This window comes from Nothobranchius furzeri, chromosome 9, assembly GCF_043380555.1.
Source record: "Nothobranchius furzeri strain GRZ-AD chromosome 9, NfurGRZ-RIMD1, whole genome shotgun sequence".
In the NCBI taxonomy this organism is placed as follows: Eukaryota; Metazoa; Chordata; class Actinopteri; order Cyprinodontiformes; family Nothobranchiidae; genus Nothobranchius; species Nothobranchius furzeri.
Window position 1 is genome coordinate 64,520,185 of NC_091749.1, and position 20,105 is coordinate 64,540,289.

At 41.5% G+C, this 20,105-nt stretch overlaps 3 protein-coding genes across 3 annotated transcripts in view; 2 read left to right on the forward strand and 1 right to left on the reverse strand.

Annotated features, from left to right (window-relative positions):
- Positions 1 to 20,105, forward strand: part of LOC107381616 (large ribosomal subunit protein P2) — a 129,465-nt gene that overhangs the window by 44,886 nt on the left and 64,474 nt on the right. The gene's annotated exons all lie outside the window — the stretch shown is intronic.
- Positions 2,389 to 6,397, reverse strand: pkd1l3 (polycystic kidney disease 1-like 3). Its single transcript, XM_070554571.1, has 10 exons — positions 6,079 to 6,397; positions 5,316 to 5,341; positions 5,207 to 5,240; positions 5,045 to 5,118; positions 4,843 to 4,905; positions 4,601 to 4,759; positions 4,396 to 4,508; positions 4,191 to 4,314; positions 3,960 to 4,082; positions 2,389 to 2,805 (listed from the first exon to the last, which is right to left on the reverse strand). The coding sequence occupies exons 1-10, from the start codon at positions 6,395 to 6,397 to the stop codon at positions 2,515 to 2,517; spliced, it is 1,326 nt and encodes a 441-aa protein (XP_070410672.1). The 3' UTR covers positions 2,389 to 2,514.
- On the forward strand, positions 6,851 to 19,718 carry dhodh (dihydroorotate dehydrogenase). Its single transcript, XM_015953352.3, has 9 exons — positions 6,851 to 6,967; positions 7,757 to 7,969; positions 8,046 to 8,245; positions 10,642 to 10,724; positions 10,974 to 11,161; positions 12,958 to 13,071; positions 15,215 to 15,368; positions 15,448 to 15,607; positions 19,266 to 19,718. Exons 1-9 carry the CDS (start codon positions 6,950 to 6,952, stop codon positions 19,327 to 19,329), a joined length of 1,194 nt encoding a protein of 397 aa, XP_015808838.1. The 5' UTR covers positions 6,851 to 6,949; the 3' UTR covers positions 19,330 to 19,718.

The window sequence follows — 20,105 nt, forward strand, 5'->3', positions numbered from 1 at the left end:
ACACAAAATCTCTCAGTCTCTCTCCCTCTCTCTCTCGCTCTCTCTCTCTCTCTCTCTCTCTCTCTCTCTCTCTCTCTCCTTTCTTATCTCTTGGTATAAATAAACTCTTTGACCAGATGTTCAGGGCATTTTTCCTCATGCACTATGCCACAGTTATAACTGTTTGACTTGTCTGTTCATTGTCTCCTTCTCTCTTCACTATAGGAAATGGGGTTATTGCTAAATATACTGGTAAAATCCATGACATTGAAAAAAATCAAAGTTCGAAGGTTAATATGTTTGAAAAGCTCAGCATTTAGTACCATGAAGGGTTACCGCCTGAGTTGTCGTGCTGCAGACGAAGATTTCGCATGTCGCCCAGCGGGAAGGGTGTGGACAGAAGGAACATATCAAAAGCTCCTCTTTCAAACACGGGCTTGTCGGGATCGGTCAGGTTGTGAATGGTACTCTCCCCATCTGAGCCAATCAGCTTCAGAGTGACCTGCAGGACAGCACAGGGCACTGGTGAAACAGCACCACAGTAACGCTCCAGCAACCCACATATAGCTGATGCAAAAGATTTAAAGAGCAAGTCACCCTCAAATCAACTTTCTTTTGCTGATAAAATATATAAATGAGCGCCTAATCGTGCTGTAGACACGTGTAGTCAATAATTTGGCACTTTACTTGCATCTTAGTTCTTTAAATATTCTGCCTAAAACTGTCAATGTTGCGCCGTCTTCAGGTAAAAACTCTGCACCGCATTCGATTTAAAATCTGCCATTGCTATGGGCTAAGAAGTACCCTATGATGTCAGCTGGTACCATATGATGTCACAATGCCGTTGTGAGCCTGTGTGTGTGTATTTGTTAGCGGCTCCGCCCTCTCGGTCTGCCAAGCAACAGCATTTATTGCATTTTTCAAACAGGAAATGGGAGTGGAGTAAGACTGGTAGGGGTGACTTGCTCTTTAGAAACTGTAAATCGTTAGGAAGAGAAAATATAACCACTTTATTTCAGCTCATAGTTAACACAAATGTTATCAAATTAACATTTGGCATCTATGTGCCATAGGGTTTAACCTTTCCAGTTGTTTCTTTCAATAATTACTAATGAAGAAGAAGAAGAAGAAAATATCATTTCTATAGCGCCTCTCAAGATAAAAAATCACGAGGCGCTTCACAAAAACAAAAAATGTAAAAAAGAATTTAGAAAATGGTTAAAAATATATTTTACAATGAGCAAAAAATAGACAATTGTGATTAAAAATATGTTAAGAAAGAGAGTGAATAGGAAAGAGGGAAACCAGTGGATCCTGAGGAAGGTGGAATAGGTGGGGAGAGCAGAATATAGAGAGAGTGGTGAAGAAGGTCATACAAAAACCAGCTTGAACAAGTGAGTCTTCAGCTGCTTTTTAAAGGAGTCCACTGATCTCAGGTTCAGGGGGAGAGAGTTCCAGAGTCTGGGGGCCACAGCAGCAAATGATCTGTCACCTTTGGTCTTTAGCCTGGACACTGGATCACTGGACCTCAGGGACCTGCTGGGGGTGTAGGGACTAAGAAGGTCACCAATGTAAGATGGTGCTTGTCCATGTAAGACCCTATAGACCAGAACCAGGATCTTGAAATGAACCCTGAAGTTGACTGGCAGCCAGTGAAGCTGGAGGAGAAGTGGGGTGATGTGAGTGCTATTATGTATCATGTTTTTTTTTTTGTGTGAACTTGTTCTGTTCACAGCAGGGCTCGTATGTGTCACCGTTTTGACTTAAAAAGTCAAAAAAAAGTAAGAAACATGACCCTGTCAGTGAGAATGAAACTCTTACGTTAGCAGAAGTACCAGCGCTTTTACGGTGACTAGTCTGGATACCGATCAGGTAATTGTACTGAGCTCCGGGGTGATTGTCCTCCAGCAGAGTTACCTTCCTCTGATGATGAAGCATCAAACATAGAGAAAATGTTTGAATGTGGAAAACATAATAATAATGTGCAGAACATACAATATTACACAAGTGCAAATACTGACCTTGGAGCCCGCGTGGCGATCAGCGTAGCAGGCCCACAGCAAAGTGATGAGGTAAAGCCCGTAGAAAGCACACAGCAGGGCCAGAACCACATAGTTGTTAGTGACGGTGGCGAAGAGCTCTGCTGTTCGAGATATGTCAACATAGTTTGGCATCACAAAGAATGAGCTCCCAAACAGGGTCAGGTGGTTGCACAGACACTGTGTAAGATTCGGCGTACTTTTACTTCCCACCTGAGACGAATACACACGTCACTGTGTGGTACACAACGAGCACTGACACAAGAATATAAATGCGGCTTGCTCAACCCACCATGCATCCACTAGTGCTCCAGTTCTTTGTATCTGTATTCCAGTACAGACACTTGGTCAAATAAATGGCGGCCGTCAATGTCACGTTTGTTTCAGAAGTGTAATTTGAAAGTCTGGTGTCTATGTACCAAGTCCCTGGAGTCCGCTGCAACATATCTGGTGTTATCATCCACCGATAGTCTCCTTAAAGCAAAAACATGTTAATCTACAACCCAAAGGCAATCAGAGTTTTGGTTTTCCACAGCAGGAGACCAGTCTGTTGGTGTAGACCGTTACCTGTGGAGTTCAAGGTGGTCTTGTTCCTGAAATTTGTGGAGTTGGGGGGAGACCCGTAAGCCAAAGTGAGAACCAACGACACGTTGGCACTGGGCTCTACGTTGAAAAACATGGTCATCTGAGGATCTGAGATGTTAATTGTAGACAGAGATTTGGTGTCTTTAGTCAACACGAAGGTACTGTTGAGCAGTGGTGCAGGATTTGGACGACTCAGAAAGATCTGAGGGAACCAGAGACAGCAAGATGTGTCACAAAGCTTTTTAATGAGCTCAACAGAATTTCCTGATTCATTCTGCAAATGCTTCACTATTGTTGATAAAGTGTCAGTTTCACCCTTTCACCTTCTTCTCTAGTAGAGCTTTTAGATGTTTAGTTTTTCTATCTTTGTGGTTTTAGATGGTTAATTTTGTTTAATTTTCATAGTTAAAATGACTAAAAAAGGCATGTCCGCCCACTTCTGTAGTGAAAAAGTGAAGACAAATGTCCCATAACGGAGACAACCATACTGTATTTTAGAGTCACATTCTGAGTATGAGGGGCTGAACGTCCTTCACAGTGTTTTAATTTGTTATTTCGTTGAAAACAAAAGCAGCAATATCTATTTGAATGAATAAGAGTAAACAGATACAATTCTTTGAGGTGAAACACTTTTGATATTTGTTTAAATGGAGGGGACGGTAATTAAAAGTGGAATATGAAATATTTAAATAAAACTATATTAAAAAAATAATACCTCCCTGGAGCAATTAGAGGTGTGCAGAATGAGTGCACAGTTTTTCCTTTAAAAGCTTAATAAAAAAAAATAAAAAAAAAATATATATATATATATATATATATATATATATATATATCAAAATTATATTTTGACAGGCACAACACTGGGTTTATGTTTACATCTACCAGCCACTAGAGGGAGCTAAAAAGTCCGCTCAGCAAGGCGAGGCTGGGACTGTTTAAAATGGCGAACTTGACAAGACAAGCTGCTGATTCTGAGCCCAGAAGATGTTCCAACAGTAAACAAAAGTTGTAAAATAAGCGTATTATTAGAAATTAGTCCTTGTTCTGTATGATTTGTCCCTGAACATGGTGATGGAACCTGTCAGCAGTGAACCAACATCCCGACGGCTGGAAAGTGAGTTCTGTTGTTGCAATACCACCTCTTAACACCAGAGTTTGCCAGTTATATTCAACCTTTAAAACCTATACTGAAACCAACCACAAGGGGGCTGCTTGTTTTGTTTCAGAATCCACTTTTGCATTTGGTTTCTGTGTCTAGATATTAATGATACCTGATGTGCCGTATAAATACATGTTCTAAACATGCCAACAAATGTTTTATTTCTGAAATCTGTCAATTATTCACATTATGTTTACCTCAAACCACTGTGTCAGGTTTTGCAGCCTAACAGGAGACAGTCCACCGATAAGCGCCAAGTCGCAAACACTTCCTGTAATGTTGTCCTCAGAGGGATGAGGATTATCTGGGAATGTAGCAATCTAAAAATAACAAAATCCTATTTAAAAATATTGCGAATGACAGCGACTAAAATGTAAACATGAATGCAAATTACTTTCTCCTTCTCTCTCACACACATTCACGCGTACCTGTGCGGTGACGGTGGCATATTTTCCAAGGCTTGACTGAAGGGCTGAATATGGAGGTAGCTGAACAAATCCCCCATCGCTCACTGAGCCCAAAACTGCATTGTTGAGGTCTTTGGGTAAGAACCTAATGGAAGAGAATTCAAATTTAATGCGAAGTCGGATTTAAAAACAATTTGCGTTAAACATTTATGCGGAATAGACCTACGTTTTCAAATAGATGGTGCTCGTTAGGGACCTGGTGACAATTGTCTGATTGATGTCTGGCCCCAGCAGCAGAGAAGCTACACGAATGGTCTCAAAGATGTTCTCAAACAAAGACTAGAGTGGAACAAAAGAACAATGATGACCATTTCTAGGAGCCAAAACAGTAACAACGCATTTGTATGTTAATGCGAAGCAGACCAGCTCACTGTAGGGTTTGGGTTTTGAGCAATATCACATTTTTTCAGAGACAGACGCATGATGCCGATGCAACAGCCAATGATGGACTCAATGACAGGCTTGTTACTAACAGCAAAGGTTTGGTTCAGTTTACCGGTGCCCTTTGACACGTAACTAATGAAGTTGTCCTGCGAGAAGAGAAAGCTGAATAAATTCAACACAGCTGATGAGTTGATGAAAAAATGTAAAGACAAGAGAAAAACAGCCGAACCCTGTTGTCATTTGTTGGCTCTCCTGGTGTAGTCTCCATTCTCTTCAGTTCTTTAACCGCAAACTGCCTCCGAAAAAGAGAGTGCATGTAAACTTTTATGTAAGATTGACACATTTGTACTTTTTTTTCAGGAAAAACTCAAATACTTTCCTAAATTATGACTCATGAACAGTTGAAGTAAAATGAAATGGGCTTTTATCACCTGAAGCAGATTGCGAATGTCGTTGATATTCGAAGCCATGCCATTTGAGAAATCTGAAATGCCCCTTTTGATCCCTGAAATCGGAGTGTTTGTTTTTGAATAAAAGACAAAACTTGTGTCTGTTATACATTAAGATATAATTAAAGCAAAAGTGTAACTTACGAGATTTAACTGCATCGCTGGATATGTTTGCTTGCTAAAGAGGAGAAATTTAAAAAACTTACAACGTCATTTACAAAGTTTTACAGATAACATTAGAAGCACCTCTTACCTTTGACCGCTGTGGAGACTTCAAAGCTTCAACAGAGAATGACATTTTTAACCAAGAGCAGTTTGAACGTAAAAAGAAATTCAATCATATATTGTTGTAATAAACTACTTCTTTGTAATCTGGACAAAGATTGAGAGGCAAAAAGGATTTTGACATACTGTAGATGCAGAAAAAGCCATGTTTGTTGTTGCAGCTGGATGTAAAGAACTGCAGGGGACGTAGCTTCATGAAGGTGCATAGATCCTTTGAAACGTTGGCATTTTCTGCTTTAAATGAAGATTTTGTGCAAAAACACATGTGGCATCAGACAAAACAACTTCAGTCGGCAAACTTGGCCATCAGACATCTAAATGGTATTTATGCGGACAAGGAGGGCATTATTTTACACAATACTAAACATTGCATGTGTAGTATTTTTGTGTAAAATGCCCAACTTTACTGTTTCCACAATCGGTTTATGACAGTCTAACTGACCAAAAACCACATTAGAGTCCAACCAGTTTATTTACAGACAACATACAAACTTTTCTCAGATATTTATTGTCTTATTAAACATTTATTTATGAGAATTTGCGATTAATTATAAAACTTTTAGATTCACTGTGTTTGCTGATTGGTAAAAAAAACTATAAAGTATTTTTTCTCCTTCATAGTCACTCTAGATTCAGAATGAATCACAATAATTAAATAAAAACATTTTTTTTTCTTTTTTTTTCTTTTCAGTCATTTTAAGTAAGGAAAAATTAAATGGTCCTTTACTCACCCAAAGAAAGCTCCTGGTTAGGAACTCTGACCCTTTCTCCCAACCACCAGGTGAAGGTACTGGTGTTTTTCTCTCTGGTGAAGTTATTCAGGTACATTTTGATCGGGCTGTTCAACACCTTCAGAAGCTTCCCTCCTTTCGCTTCACAGCTGCTGCTGGCTTGGGACCAGGTCTGTGACTCCTCAACAAACTCCAAACAGACATCTTTTGAAACAAACTCACACGGCACTGTAAGGTTATTACTAGTCTCAGAGTTTGCAGATGAAGGCAGATTCCCGGCTGAAATCCACAGAAAGATAAAACTTTGTAGCACGTCCATTGCTGCTGGGTTGAGACACTTAATGCTGCAGGACCCTCAACTAGGAATGGTAAATTCAACCTGTCCCAGAGAAATGAGAACCTCCTCCAAGAAAAAAAAAAAAACAACAACTCTGCATATGTTCCAATTACTTTAGGAAAATCAATGCAGCCACTCAAACAAGATGCAAAGTGAAGGAGTCATGGATGTTATAGGTAACTCCAGCTCTTCTTCAGTAAACTGACAGTGATTTTTTAATTCAACACAACATTTATGTTTATGTTTATGTTTATGTATTTAGCAGATGCTTTTGTCCAAAGCGACTTACAAGTGATAATCAGCTTCAACATTTAAAGCATATAATTTATTATTGTATTTATCATAACAATAATTTCCTATGTGTAAGCACACTGTGAATTAAAAATCATGAATATTTCCTTGAAAAAGATCAGAATAAATCAATTTTTTTCAATTTCACTGTAGTATCGCGAGAAAACCGGGAGGAAGCGCGTGAGTTAACTTGTGTAACTTACCGGAAGTGATACGGCTCAACCGTCCTTCATTCTGAAGGCAATGGCGGGACTGTTAAAGGTAATTTCGGACGTTGTTTTACAACCAAAGTTTAACAGAGTTAAATCTTTCCTGTTCGTTGGCTCGGCTCCTCTGTTAGCAAACAAGAAATACCGTTTATTTATACCAAAGCTAGTATATTTCTCACGAATGCCGCCATAAAACACCCATATGCTTTTATTTACTTGAGATAACAGTTTTGATAAGAACGGCTCTTAAGGGTAAAATAAAACGTTCGACTGTTCTTCAAGAATGACAGAAACAAATGTAAACGTTTAATAGATGATAAACAGCACCTATTTTAAACCACTACCTCCCCCTCTTCATTAAAATACATAAAACTGCACAAATAAAACTGTTTGCCCTGATTTGGGCACAGTAACCTGACAGAGCTTCATAAACTCTCTTATCTCCTAGTTTCACGATCGTAACCTGTCTGTCAGCATCGGTGGATGTTAGAACATGATCAAATAAAATGTTAAAAACTGTTTCTGCATGTGAAAAAATATTAAACTTGTATTGAAATTTTGAGTTTTCTACAGATTATAATTTGACTTTCATTTATCAGAAAGTACAAGTGAGTTATTTTTGTTTTCCTGTTTTATATTAATATCCGGTGTTCATGGACACATAATGGCCTTGCAGGTTATCATTTCTGTGTATGACTATAAAACACTGTGTGGAGGTACGGACTGATGAAGAAACATTCACAATAAATATATGAATACATTTTCAAATTATTTCTAGATTTGTGTGTGTGAACCATCAGACACAGTCATTTAAAAACGTATTTTTCATTTTCATCAACAGAAAAAGCTCAAAGAAGCTGTGAAGGTCATCAGCTCGGGAAGCTTTCTGTTTGCTTCTTACCTCACCGTGGTTGGAGATGAGCATTTCTATGCGAACCAGCTGATGCCTCTGCTGCAGAGCATCGTGGGACCAGAAACGGCTCACGTGTTATCAGTGAAGATGCTAGGAATGGGTCTTGTTCCTCTGAACAGGTTCCAGGACCCTGCATCACTGGTAAGTCATCTACTGTGCTGTGTACAGTGACTAATCCTAGTAAAAACCTTTATTCTGCTCATTGATGTGTCTGCAGGAAGTGGATGTTTTTGGACTGAAGTTCAAAAATCCCATTGGGATTGCAGCTGGCTTTGACAAGCACGGGGAGGCTGTAGATGGCTTGTACAAGTTGGGTTTTGGCTTTGTTGAAGTGGGAACAATAACTCCAAAACCTCAGGAGGGAAACCCCAAACCACGTGTGTTTCGGCTGCCTGCAGATCACGCCGTTATTAACAGGTGAGATGCATATGGTTACACTTCATAGACGGCATTACAGTACACACACCCACCCAAACACAAGCACACGCAGTGGCTCACAATGCTCAGACCCACCCCACCCAGCACAAACCCCACCTCAGACATGCTATAAAGACAACCACTGCATTAGTGAAAAAGACCAAGAGGAACATATGTAGAAACAAAAATAAATTAAAAAGTATATTTGTAACCAGTGTGGTCATAGGTCCAGTAAACACAATTAGTAACATACTGTAAATCCTCTAATACAGGCCCGGGCCTGTATTTGACTCAAGCTCATCAAGCTCCAGGCCTTTATTGGAAGGAGGGCCAGAATTAGAGGCAGGCCTCAATTTCTATTTGAGCAAAATGAACTAATGGTTCGCTGGAGTTTTTGACAATTACAATTGCGCCCACATTTTCAAAGTTCAACACATTTCTTTTAACAACGGTAGTTTCTGCTTCAGCCCTCTCCCCCCTCCCCCTGCGCAGCGGCCGCAAACTCACTGATGCACCTGCAGCCTCTCAGAGTTCCTGCTGCTCTAAACATTAAAATAATTATTTCATTTTCTTTTCCTCACTTCTGATTACCTTCAGTGGTGTCTGTTTGTTGCAACCACCAGTTACAAAAACTAACTTGTTTTTATTTGACAATTTTTCTGTCCTGCCTGTTTTATTATCTTCCTGCATCTCCTCTCAATCCTAAAGAAAAACTACTACCTGCCTTCATATATATTCACCTTATGAGTTACCTTTGAACTGCAGTTTTAAAAGATCTACCGACCGCAAAAACTGCGGAGTGCGCGCTGCTCGCCGACCACATCAGTTAGGTGTGTCACCGAGGACAAAATAGGTGATGCGCCCCGATCCACATCAGCGAAACGCATCAGGCACAAATAACAGAATAAAAGACAGAAAACATGAAAGGAAATGAGCTGACATGAACGATCGCATGTTAAATTCGTTTTTGAGGTGGCGACAGCTGATTTGATAATGTTACTGTGGCCGTGCTCAGGACACAGATGTCTGGAGCGCGTCAACAATCAGAGCTTTGCATGCGCAAGCTGGTTAAGGTTAGGATGGGGGTGAGTGGAAGGTTAAATTGCAAGAGGGTAAACGTCACAATTTGGTTAAATGTCCGTTTTACAGCGGGTGTCAGTACCGACGCTCTGGCACAGCGCGTCGCCTCCCGACGCGCAGGAGCTTGTCACCTGCTGACAGCAGGCTGCTGTCTTTTCCGAGGGCTGCATCTTGCCGGTCATTATCACGTGACCGCGACTAGTCAATGACAGGCATAAAAAGTCACTACAGAGCGGTGAAGTCGACTAGTGACTAGTTCATACAACCCCTACTGCTCCCCAGAGTGTTCTGCAGCATAATCAGCACGTTCTCTTTGAACTTGATATCAAATTTTCACCTCCTCTTCGTCTCCGCACGGTTAAAGTTACCCTCGCGGTCTATCACTGGCAAATCAAAAGTGAGACGGATGACACAACCGCCCCCGTACTTGCTTGTTACCACATTCCACCCGGCCACAATAAAAAAACGGCCATTATTCACCTCCGCCGACTCCGACACCGGCCAAAATGTGATACCCGGCCGTTAATTGAATACAGGCTAATATTAGAGGATTTACGGTAGACAAATATTCTGAAGATGTTCAACCAGAACTCTTCGGAATGTTGAAAATGAAGATATGGAGCGGAGAGGCAAGGGAAGATAACAGTGGATGCACAACATTTCTGATCACTTTTTGAACACCGAATTAAACCAACTATTGAATCCCAATTTTGTACACAGTGTTAAAATCAAACATCTAACCAAAGTTTATCAAATCAATAATCAGACCAAGTACTTCATTTGAAATAGGTTATTACAAATAAAAGTCAGCTGACAATAATGTTTTGGAACATTTATTAAGCAGAGGTTTTTCTGGAAAATAATTCACATTTAAAAAAATTATGCTGCAGTTCTATGGAACTAGGATTGAGACAATATTACATGTAACTTGTACTAGAGATGCACCTATGGATCGGCATTTGATCCCAATCGGCCGATAGCGCCCCCATCGGTTTTGATCGGAGTTTTCAAAATAGATCAAAGCGGACTGCTTCAGCACACCTGATTTTAATCAGTGGGTGATTAAAGGCTTTTGCAGAGCCTAATGACATAATGAACATAATGAGCCATTGAATCAGGTGTTTAGGAGCAGGAAAACAACCTAAACATGCTGGATGGTAGCTCTGCAGGACTGATATCAGACAACGCTGCTTTGAGACACGGCCAGTTGCCTTTCAGTCATGTTTTCAGTTAACTTGTGGAGAAACGTTTAGGGTTGTTTTTATAATTCATTTGTATTTTATAACAATAATAATATGTTTGTGTGTTTTGTTTAGATATGGGTTCAACAGTTGTGGTTTGGCCGAAGTTCAGATGAGGCTGAAGGCCAGAGAAGCAAAGCAGCAAGAACACAGTAAAAGTTTGTGAATCTTCTTTATGCTTTTCTGTAATCTAAAGATGAGTGTGTTCTGTAGTTTGTGATGAGGAAATCCAAGTCCAGATTCATTTATTCTATGTTGACCTTTATTATAGCTGCGGTTAAATAATCCCAACGTGTCCTTGTCTCATTTTTTTAAATAGCTCATTTAGCATTTCTGCCCTCGTTAGGTCTAATGGTGCAGGTCGCGTTTGTGTTCACCTGAATCATGTGTGGGTGTTTTGTTCATAGCTGGCCTTCCCTTGGGCATCAACCTGGGGAAGAACAAGCTTTCCCAGGATGCATCAGCAGATTACTTGGAGGGAGTGAGAGCGCTGGGGCCACTGGCCGACTACCTGGTTGTCAACGTCAGTAGTCCCAATACGCCAGGTCTCAGAAACCTTCAGGGGAAGGCTGAACTCCGTCAGCTGCTACGCCTGGTAGGAGGTGCATCTAATCACCCAACAGCTGACATAAACGTGAAAAAAACCAAAACGCCTCAAGTTTTTTTTATTTTTTTGTTTGTTTTGTTTCCCTCAGGATGTAATCCTTTACAGCTAGTAAACATTTAGGGAAGAAAAAGCAAAACAATTATTTTATGATCATTATATTGTTTTATTATAAACATATATTGACTATAAAGCTGGTAATAATTACTACTTTGTTATTATCCAGTGATTTCGTATAGTTTGGGAAGGGAAAACAGTTATTTTGAATTTTTCTACACACATAAAATAGAATTTGTGGTTGAAATGTTGCATAAGTTCTTTTGATTTCCTTTCCACAGATTTTTACCACTAGAAAGAACACAGCAGTGGAAATGAGCTCTTTGTTGAAAGTGCCTATAAAACCTAGAAACCTTCATGTGCTGACATCTTAGCTCCAACACAACTTCCTCTGAAGCATCAGCTTTATTGCTTTATATGAAGGTTGGAGACAGAAGTCTTTGTCTCCGACTCATTCTGGAGCTTTAGGAATGACTTGTCTCTAATTTAAATATTGATTTTCTTTCCATCGTGCTCAAGTCAGGACGATTCCAGTAAAACCTGAAGAGTTGATTAGCCAGTTCAGGTGCTACAACACATTCTGCACACCCTCAGAATCTGTCACGTACCGCAGCGCCGCACATTTCCTTATAAATAGTTCTGAGTGTAGTGTGCGTCTTTTTAATTTGGCTGATGTGCTCAGTAGCAAAGAGAAATCGATTGTATTTCCCTGGAGTTGCTCCGACTTTAGCCTCTACAGCTGTAAACGCACACACACACACACACACACACACACACACACATCTAAAGGACAGTTAAGGTTGATAAGGGCCATGGCGAAGAGGCCAAGTTAGGGCAGCAGTAGCTCAACAGGTTGAGCGGGTTGTCCAGTAATCGGAAGGTTGCAGGTTCGAGCCTGGCTGCGGACAGAGAATTCTGCTGTGTCCTTGGGCAAGACACTTAACCCACCTTGCCTGCTGCTGGTGGTCGGAGGGACCGGTGGCGCCTGTGCTCGGCAGCCTCACCTCTGTCAGTGCGCCCCAGGAAAGCTGTGGCTACCTCGTAGCTCATCACCATCAGTGTGTGTGAATGGATGAATGATACACTGTAGTGTAATGCGCTTTGGAGTCCTTACTCTGAGAGGCGCTATACAAGTGCGGGTCATTTATCATTTAAGTCCTTCAGCAGTATGTTTGTGGTTTAGATTAGCTACAGTGGGTATGATGATGATAATAATAATTAACAGTTTAGATCAGTGAACCTCAACTGGTGGCCCGCGGGCCACATCCGGCCCGTCAGACTTTTCCACCCGGCCCTCCAACCCTTTGGGCCCCAACACCCCTAACTGGGGGACTTTGAAGTTAAGCAGCAAAATTCATGCCCCAGATATCAATAATTGTTTATGTTCTCCAAACACAACTAAAAACTACAATCAAACAGTTTAGATGGAAAACAAAGCCATTTCAAGTATTAATAAATAAAGGTAAAATAATACTTGAACTTTATTTTAGAAGAGTATCTGGCCCTCACGGTGTCTGCTGGAAACAACGCCGGCCCTTGAACAAATTTAGTTGCGTTCCTCCCCTGGTTTAGATGAATGTCTTTTTCTGTATCATTTTGCTTCATTGACAAATTCCTTTGTGTAGAAGAGACTCCTAATTCTTTACATTTGCAGGTATTTATATCTTTCAGCACATTTATTTGATCTTGTCCTTCCTCCTCACCTGAAACTGAAAACACCACCTTCTCAGGTGCTGAAGGAGCGCGATGCACTGCAGGAAAAACACAAACCTCCGGTCCTGGTGAAAATCGCTCCTGACCTGACTGACCAGGACAAACGAGACATTGCAGATGTTGTCACTGAGGTTTGGAGTTCCCCTTCTGTAGAAATCTACACTTTCCTATTATTTTGTGATTGATTAGATTTATTTCAGTCGTCATTTCTGATGAGTAAACCTTATCTCGTCACACGTTGTCATGAAAACCGCACACACCTTACGCTAAGCTGCAGCTCTGCACAGCTGCTTGGAAGTTTTTACTTCCATTAAAGTTTTACTCTCATAAAAATACATTTTTACACTGAAGCTTAAAGGGACTTTTCGGACTTTTGAATTTTTATGCTCGCGATTGCCCCCTCAGGCCAAAAGCGTAACGGCAGCTTCAATAGTAGGCTCATGCACGAGGCGCTGTACGTGCACACTCCTGAACGAAAATAGCAGCTGAGACAGTCAGCTCCGTGTGTGTATGTGTGTGGCCCGGAGGACAGAAGAACACAGCAAATTAATAAAAATAACGTGCTTCTGTCTCTGCAGCTGCACTTTCTCGTCGGCCGGCCGAACGTGCAGTGTGTGTGTGTGTGTGTGTGTGTGTGTGTGTGTGTGTGTGTGTGTGTGTGTGTGTGTGTGTGTGTGTGTGTGTGTGTGTGTGTGTGTGTGTGTGTGTGTGTGTGTGTGTGTGTGTGTGTGTGTGTGTGTGTGTGTTGTGGGTGTGTTGTGGGTGTGTTGTGGGTGGCCCAGAGGACAGGAGAACGCGCAACTAATTAAATAATGTGGTTCTGTAGCTTTCTCTTCAGCACAGCCAACAAAGGTTTATGATGGGTCAGTCCTCCTGCATGCTCAGATCATTCCCTTCCCTTGCTTGAAAAATTGTTCCAAAATGAAAGTTGAACCCACATCTTTTTTATCCGTGAATTCAATGCCGTTCGGCGAGTCTCAAATAAAAATTTGGGCGTCTTAGTGTAAAAAAATATACCATTAATGTAAAAATTAAACTCCAAATAAACTATGTTCACATCCGGAATCAAACCCAGATCTTCTGCATGAGAGTCAGATGTCTTACTAGGTGCGCTAAAGCACCAATGATGTTCTGTAACTGTTATATCCTTGATAACAGCTGAAACAGCGTCAATCCAACGAACGGTTCGGAGCGAAAATGGCTATTTTGGTGCTAATTTGCAGGAAATATCTAGAAGAAAGTTCTGCAGAAAGTAGCTAAGGGTCCTCAGAAATGTAGCTAGGTTCATCGCTAGGCGTTAGGAACAGCGACAAATTGGCCATTCCCATCTGTATCGGGTCGGCCCGGGCCGGGTAGCCCCAGTTGGCCCCAGCCTGGCCCGGTTGATTCCACACATCCTTGCCTTAAGCCCATGTGGGCTGATTCTACCCACCAATCTAATGGAAGGTGTGCTCTAATGGAAGGTGTGAATTTGCTGTCAGCAGTGGGTGTGTTGGCCCTGGTCGGCCTGAAGCAGACCCCCTCGAGAAGAGGGCTGAGAATGAGCCTTGGTTGGCCCGGAAAAGTACCAGGCCACCCAGATATGTAAACAACCTACGCTACCCGGCCCGGGCTGACCCGGTACAGATGGGAATGGCCCAAAAGTGGCACTGCCTCTCTCTCTGCTGCTAAAGCTACGGATAGCAAATGCTACGGGCTATGCCTGAGCGTGAATGCACATGAAGCAGCCTGCTCGACCCGAGCAGCTCTCTTTTTCTGTGATTTTACAGAAAAACAGGCAATCACAGTAAAAATGCCAGGGCTCATTCTACAGGACCAGGGCATTGCAGGAGAATGTATGAAGAAGAAATTTATTATTTCTATACATGTTTTGACTGTCAAACTTCCATATGGTCCCTTTAAACATGACTCAGCAAACACATTTAGATATCAGGTAAAGCTTACCTGAATTCAATAACGTTATCAACGGTTTTTGTTTAAGAATAACTTTCCACCTTTGTTTTTGTTTTTGCTTCTCAGTCTGAAACGTGCGCCACAAACTTTGTTGAGGGAGAGTTTTAGGCATTTTTGTTGTTAAAGACCCAGAAATGTTCTGGTCTGAGGGTGTTTCTGCTCATTGGATCGAGATGGATACATGCCTTAATGGGAGAGACCTTAAGTAGCAATCCCTCTGTTTGTCACAGAACACCTCACACTGGAAGACAGGTGAAGTCTTTTTTCAGACGCACACATCTACCATCATCTCACTTCCTGTCCTTACTTCTCTGTTTGCAGCTGGGAGTGGATGGCCTAATGGTGACTAACACCACTGTTTCCAGGCCAGAAACACTTCAGGACCCACATAAGTCTGAGGCTGGTGGACTAAGTGGTCAGCCTCTCAAAGACCTCGCTACTAAGACCGTCAGAGAAATGTACCGCCTCACCCAAGGTTCTTAGTCCTGAAGCTAAACACGTTTCTTTTCTAAACAAAGCAGTACAAATTGAAAAAGGCTTTTGTTTCATTGAAGGTAAAGTCCCGATTATTGGAATCGGAGGAGTCTCTTCAGGACAGGATGCTATGGAGAAGATCCGTGCAGGCGCTTCACTGGTTCAGCTCTACACAGCTTTGACCTATCAGGGTCCGCCTGTAGTGACGAAGATAAAGAGGGAACTGGAACAACTTTTGAAGTGAGGGTGGAGATTAGCACCAGTCCTTGATCATGTATTTAAAGGTGTGGGACACTTGCATTTGCAGTGGCCTCCAGTAGGAATGAGTGCCCTGCAGTTCGTACTCTGGGGCAAAAAATCTCAGATGTGCTTGTTTCAGAAACCAGCAGAAGGCCGTATCAGAGTCACAGCAGTCTTATATCCTGATATTTGGACATCCCGCCTCAGATTGTAAAGCAGCAGCATGACTACCACTAGGGGTGTAATGGTACATGAACTAGTCGACTTCACTGCTCTGTAGTGACTTTTTATGCCTGTCATCGACTAGACGCTGTCACATGATAATGACAAGATGCAGTCCTCGGAAAAGACAGCAGGTGACAAGCTCCTGCGCGTCGGGAGGCGACTCGCTGTGCCAGAGCGTCGGTACTGACACCCGCGGTAAAACAGACATTTAACCAAGTTGTGACCTTTACCCTCTTGCAATTTAACCTTTCCCTCACCCCCATCCTAACCTTAACCAGCTTGCACATGCAAAGCTCTGATTGTTGACGCGCTCCAGACATCTGCGTCCTGAGCACGGCCACAGTAACATTATCAAATCAGGTGTCGCCACCTCAAAAACTAATTTAACACGCGATCGTTCATGTCGGCTCATTTCCTTTTATGTTTTCTGTCTTTTATTCTTTTATTTGTGCCTGATGCGTTTCGCTGCTGTGGATCGGGGCGCATCACCTGTTTTGTCCTCGGTGACGCACCTAACTGATGTGGCCGGCAAGCACTCCGCTGTTTTTGCGGTCAGTAGATCTTTTAGAACTGCAGTTCAAAGGTAACTCATAAGGTGAATATATATGAACCCAGGTAGCAGTTTTTCTTTAGGATTGAGAGGAGATGCAGGAAGATAATAAACAGGCAGGACAGAAAAATAGTCAAATAAAAACAAGTTAGTTTTTGTACCCAGTGGTTGCAATACCACTGAAGGTAATCAGAAGTGAGGAACAGAAAATTAAATAATTATTTTAATGTTTAGAACAGCAGGAACTCCGAGAGGCTGCAGGCGCATCAGTGAGTTTGCGGCCGCTGCGCAGGGGGAGGGGGGAGAGGGCTGAAGCAGAAACTACCGTTGTTAAAAGAAATGTGTTTAACTTTGAAAATGTGGGCGCAATTTTAATTGTCAAAAACTCCAGCGAACCATACCCCCCCCCCCCACGCCGCTTCAGGTGTATGACGTCATCAAGGACTAGTCAAAGTCGACTTGATTTTCATTACTTGACTGTCGACTTTAAAAAAAATTAAGTCCTGCAGCCCCTAGAGTGTTGAACCGTTTCGGTTTGTTTTTTCCGTTAAATAATGAACTTTTGCGTGATTTAAGTGCAGCAGATGAAAGTTCCTAGGCAAGTTTCCGCACGGACTCTGTATTACAGTTTTTTTCGATTGCTAAAACATGTTTTTCAAAACTACGTTTCTTTCATAACTGCACACACAAAACCCCAAACATAACACACAAATTCCTAAACCGTGGCTTCCCTTTGCAACAAAACCCTGCCATCACATATCGTAACATGTTCCCAAAATGGAACACGTGTTTTCATTTGGTAAACAGCCAAATTTTCACATGACACACACATACCATCCATTGCTTAAACACAAGTAGCCTTTGGGTGAACACTACCAAGCATGGAGAGAACACTGAAGAGCAAAACTGAAAACACAATTGTCTAAATGGAACACAATGAATTACACACTGATTGTATGACAGTGCTCACTTTTCTCTGAGACAAACATTAGACAACACACAAATTTTGAGACAAAACATTTTATTTTTACAGTTCCCCCCCCCCCCCTCGCAAATTTTGAGACACAACATTTTATTTTCATAGTTACCCCCCCCCCCCCCCACACACACACACACGTTTTGAGACAGGGCACTTAATTTTTACAGTTAAACCCCCTCCTGGTCCAAACAGCGCTCGAAGTGCCGCCTCGAGTGCCTCATGAAGACCTGACAGGCCTCAAAGGCCACATCTCTACAAGCCTCCTCCATAACTTGAAGCAGTGGGACCTTGCTCTATGGATTCCTTTCGTACACCTTCCACCTCCAGGCTGAGAAAAACTCCTCAGTGGGATTGAGGAAGGGGGAATAAGGTGGAAGGTATAAAATGGAAAACCGTGGGTGGTCCTGAAACCCCTCATGCACCTGGGTAGCCTTGTGGAAACTTACTTTTATGCTGCAGTCCCTGATTGCAAATTGCTCGCCAGACCCGAAAGTTTAGAGATTTGAATATTTGTGTGTTGTTGATTGAAGCTTTGAGAATTTATGTGAGAAGTGTGTGTAAACCTGATAATTGTGTGTTGTGTTTGGACAGCAAGGTAATGTGAAATTGACATCAGAGTGTAAAGGAGGAAAATCAGAGTTCTAATTTGATAAGGAAATCTTAAGTAGTGATAAACTGTGTCAAACGATTGGGAACAGAAGTAGAGGTTGTGAAAATTGTACCTCATTTTTGCTTTTTGAGTTTTAGCAATCGAAAAAAACTAAGTGACTCATCATGCGCCTGATCTCCGTTAAAAAAAATAGTGATCTGCAAATTCCGATCAGTGCCTTTCAGAGCGGATCAAACCAGCTTGCTGTCACTGCTACTGTGGAGCCTGTAGAGAAGCTGAGAGGAGAGTCGCTTCGCCCCTCCCCTCTTCTCTCACACTGTGCAGACACGCAGCAGCAAAGATGTAAACAAACATGTCTGATGTCAATGTCATGTCTGGGACAATTGATGTAAAAATTTCATCCTACAAAGAAAAATACGATGCAGAGGAAGCTTGTTACTTAATACGAGTTTAAAAGAAGAAACTCTGGGCTGTGTGAGAAATAAAAACACGGAGCATCAACAGTCAAACACAACACTTGTCTGTATGAGCATGACACTCATAGCTGCGTAAATAACCTGTGAAATAATTAAAGACATCATGCTAGATCAGCAGCCTGTGATGACACCTGGTTCTGCTCACTATAGGAGCCACTTTACATGTTAAATAAATATAATAATAATATACCAAAAATTTATCAAACCCAGCTGTTCAAAACACTGAACCGAACCGAATACAGTTACACCCCTATCTACCACTGACTTTGTTTGCTCTGCAGCGTTGATGTTTTATTTCCACAAAGAACACAAGCCTGGAAGAGTTCTGCCGTGAGGTGGTTGCTAATGCTAATAATTAGCTTCTACTAGTCTAGATGTTCTCTGCTGTTTCCTGGACGCTAAACAAACAACCGTCTTCCCCACCCTAGTCAAAATGGGTGATCCATGAATGTTATGTGACAGTGTGATGTAGATCTGTCAGGCTTTTCAAATCCTAGCGTTATTTTCTATCAAGCTAATGCAGGAGATGGGTGTAGGAGACTATTTTCATGTTCAGCCTGCTTGAACAACACAATGACCGCTTATATTCCGAAATAATCATTTAAAAAATTGTTTTTCAGTAAACCACACTTTTAAAAACATTTCAAAGATCAACATTGGAAATAACAAAACACAAGTGTCTCTATAGAAACAAAGTGACACATCGCACAAACTTTTATTTTGAAATTCAAGTTTTACTTTGGTATAAGTTTACTTCACTGTCAATTCTGTATTTGTTGGTACTTGATTAGATTTTTTTGGTGTGTGTGTTTACTCAGAGATCAAGGCTTCAGCTGCGTGTCAGAGGCCGTCGGAGCAGATCACAAGAAGTCAGACACCTGATGAAGCTTCTAGTCTCCTGCTACAAAACCCACATACTGTCAGCTCCTACTTAGCTGTGTGACTTTCTGGGCAGTTAAAGGTGGCAGGTGAGTTTCTCACCTAAGTAAATAAAGGAAAAATTTAAATAGAAATCATAATTTTCAGTGAATGACCGTCCTAAAGAAAGTTGTAACTTTTTCATGTATTTAAAGTATTTGGAAGCTGAAACGTGATTCCAGCTCTTTACCTTTTGTTACCATGTAACAGCTGTTAGTGTTTCTAAAGCGCATAATGACATCAATGTGCTTAAACTCATGCTTACAAGCATATACAGTTTATATTTTTGTGTGTAAAAATGTTGATAAAAATGTAAAAAAAAATAATGCAATTAAAAAAAACGTACATCTGGTCATTGGATTTTAATCTTTATTCTTCATATACTTGAAACCAACTGGTTTTATTGACATTGACATCAGCCTACTGTGTTTTTATACCATGCTACCAGCTACAAAACAAGCTAGGTTTTGAACGTCTCCCCTCGGGTATCTTCCCTGAGACGCTTCTGCCAGACACCTGCATTTCAAGAGGAAACGAGATAGTGCTAAACACCGTTCGCTGTTTTCTAGGCCCAAATGTCTTTTGCTGTCCATGACCTCAAATGATGTTTTTCTTGTTTGGGCTCTGGTAGTTTGTCCTTAAGTTGAAGTGGTAGCAGCTGGCTGTTTCTCCTGCTCTGATGTTATTGAGTGGAGAACCTCTTACACCAGTGCTGTTCTGTTGCTAAATGAAGTGCAACA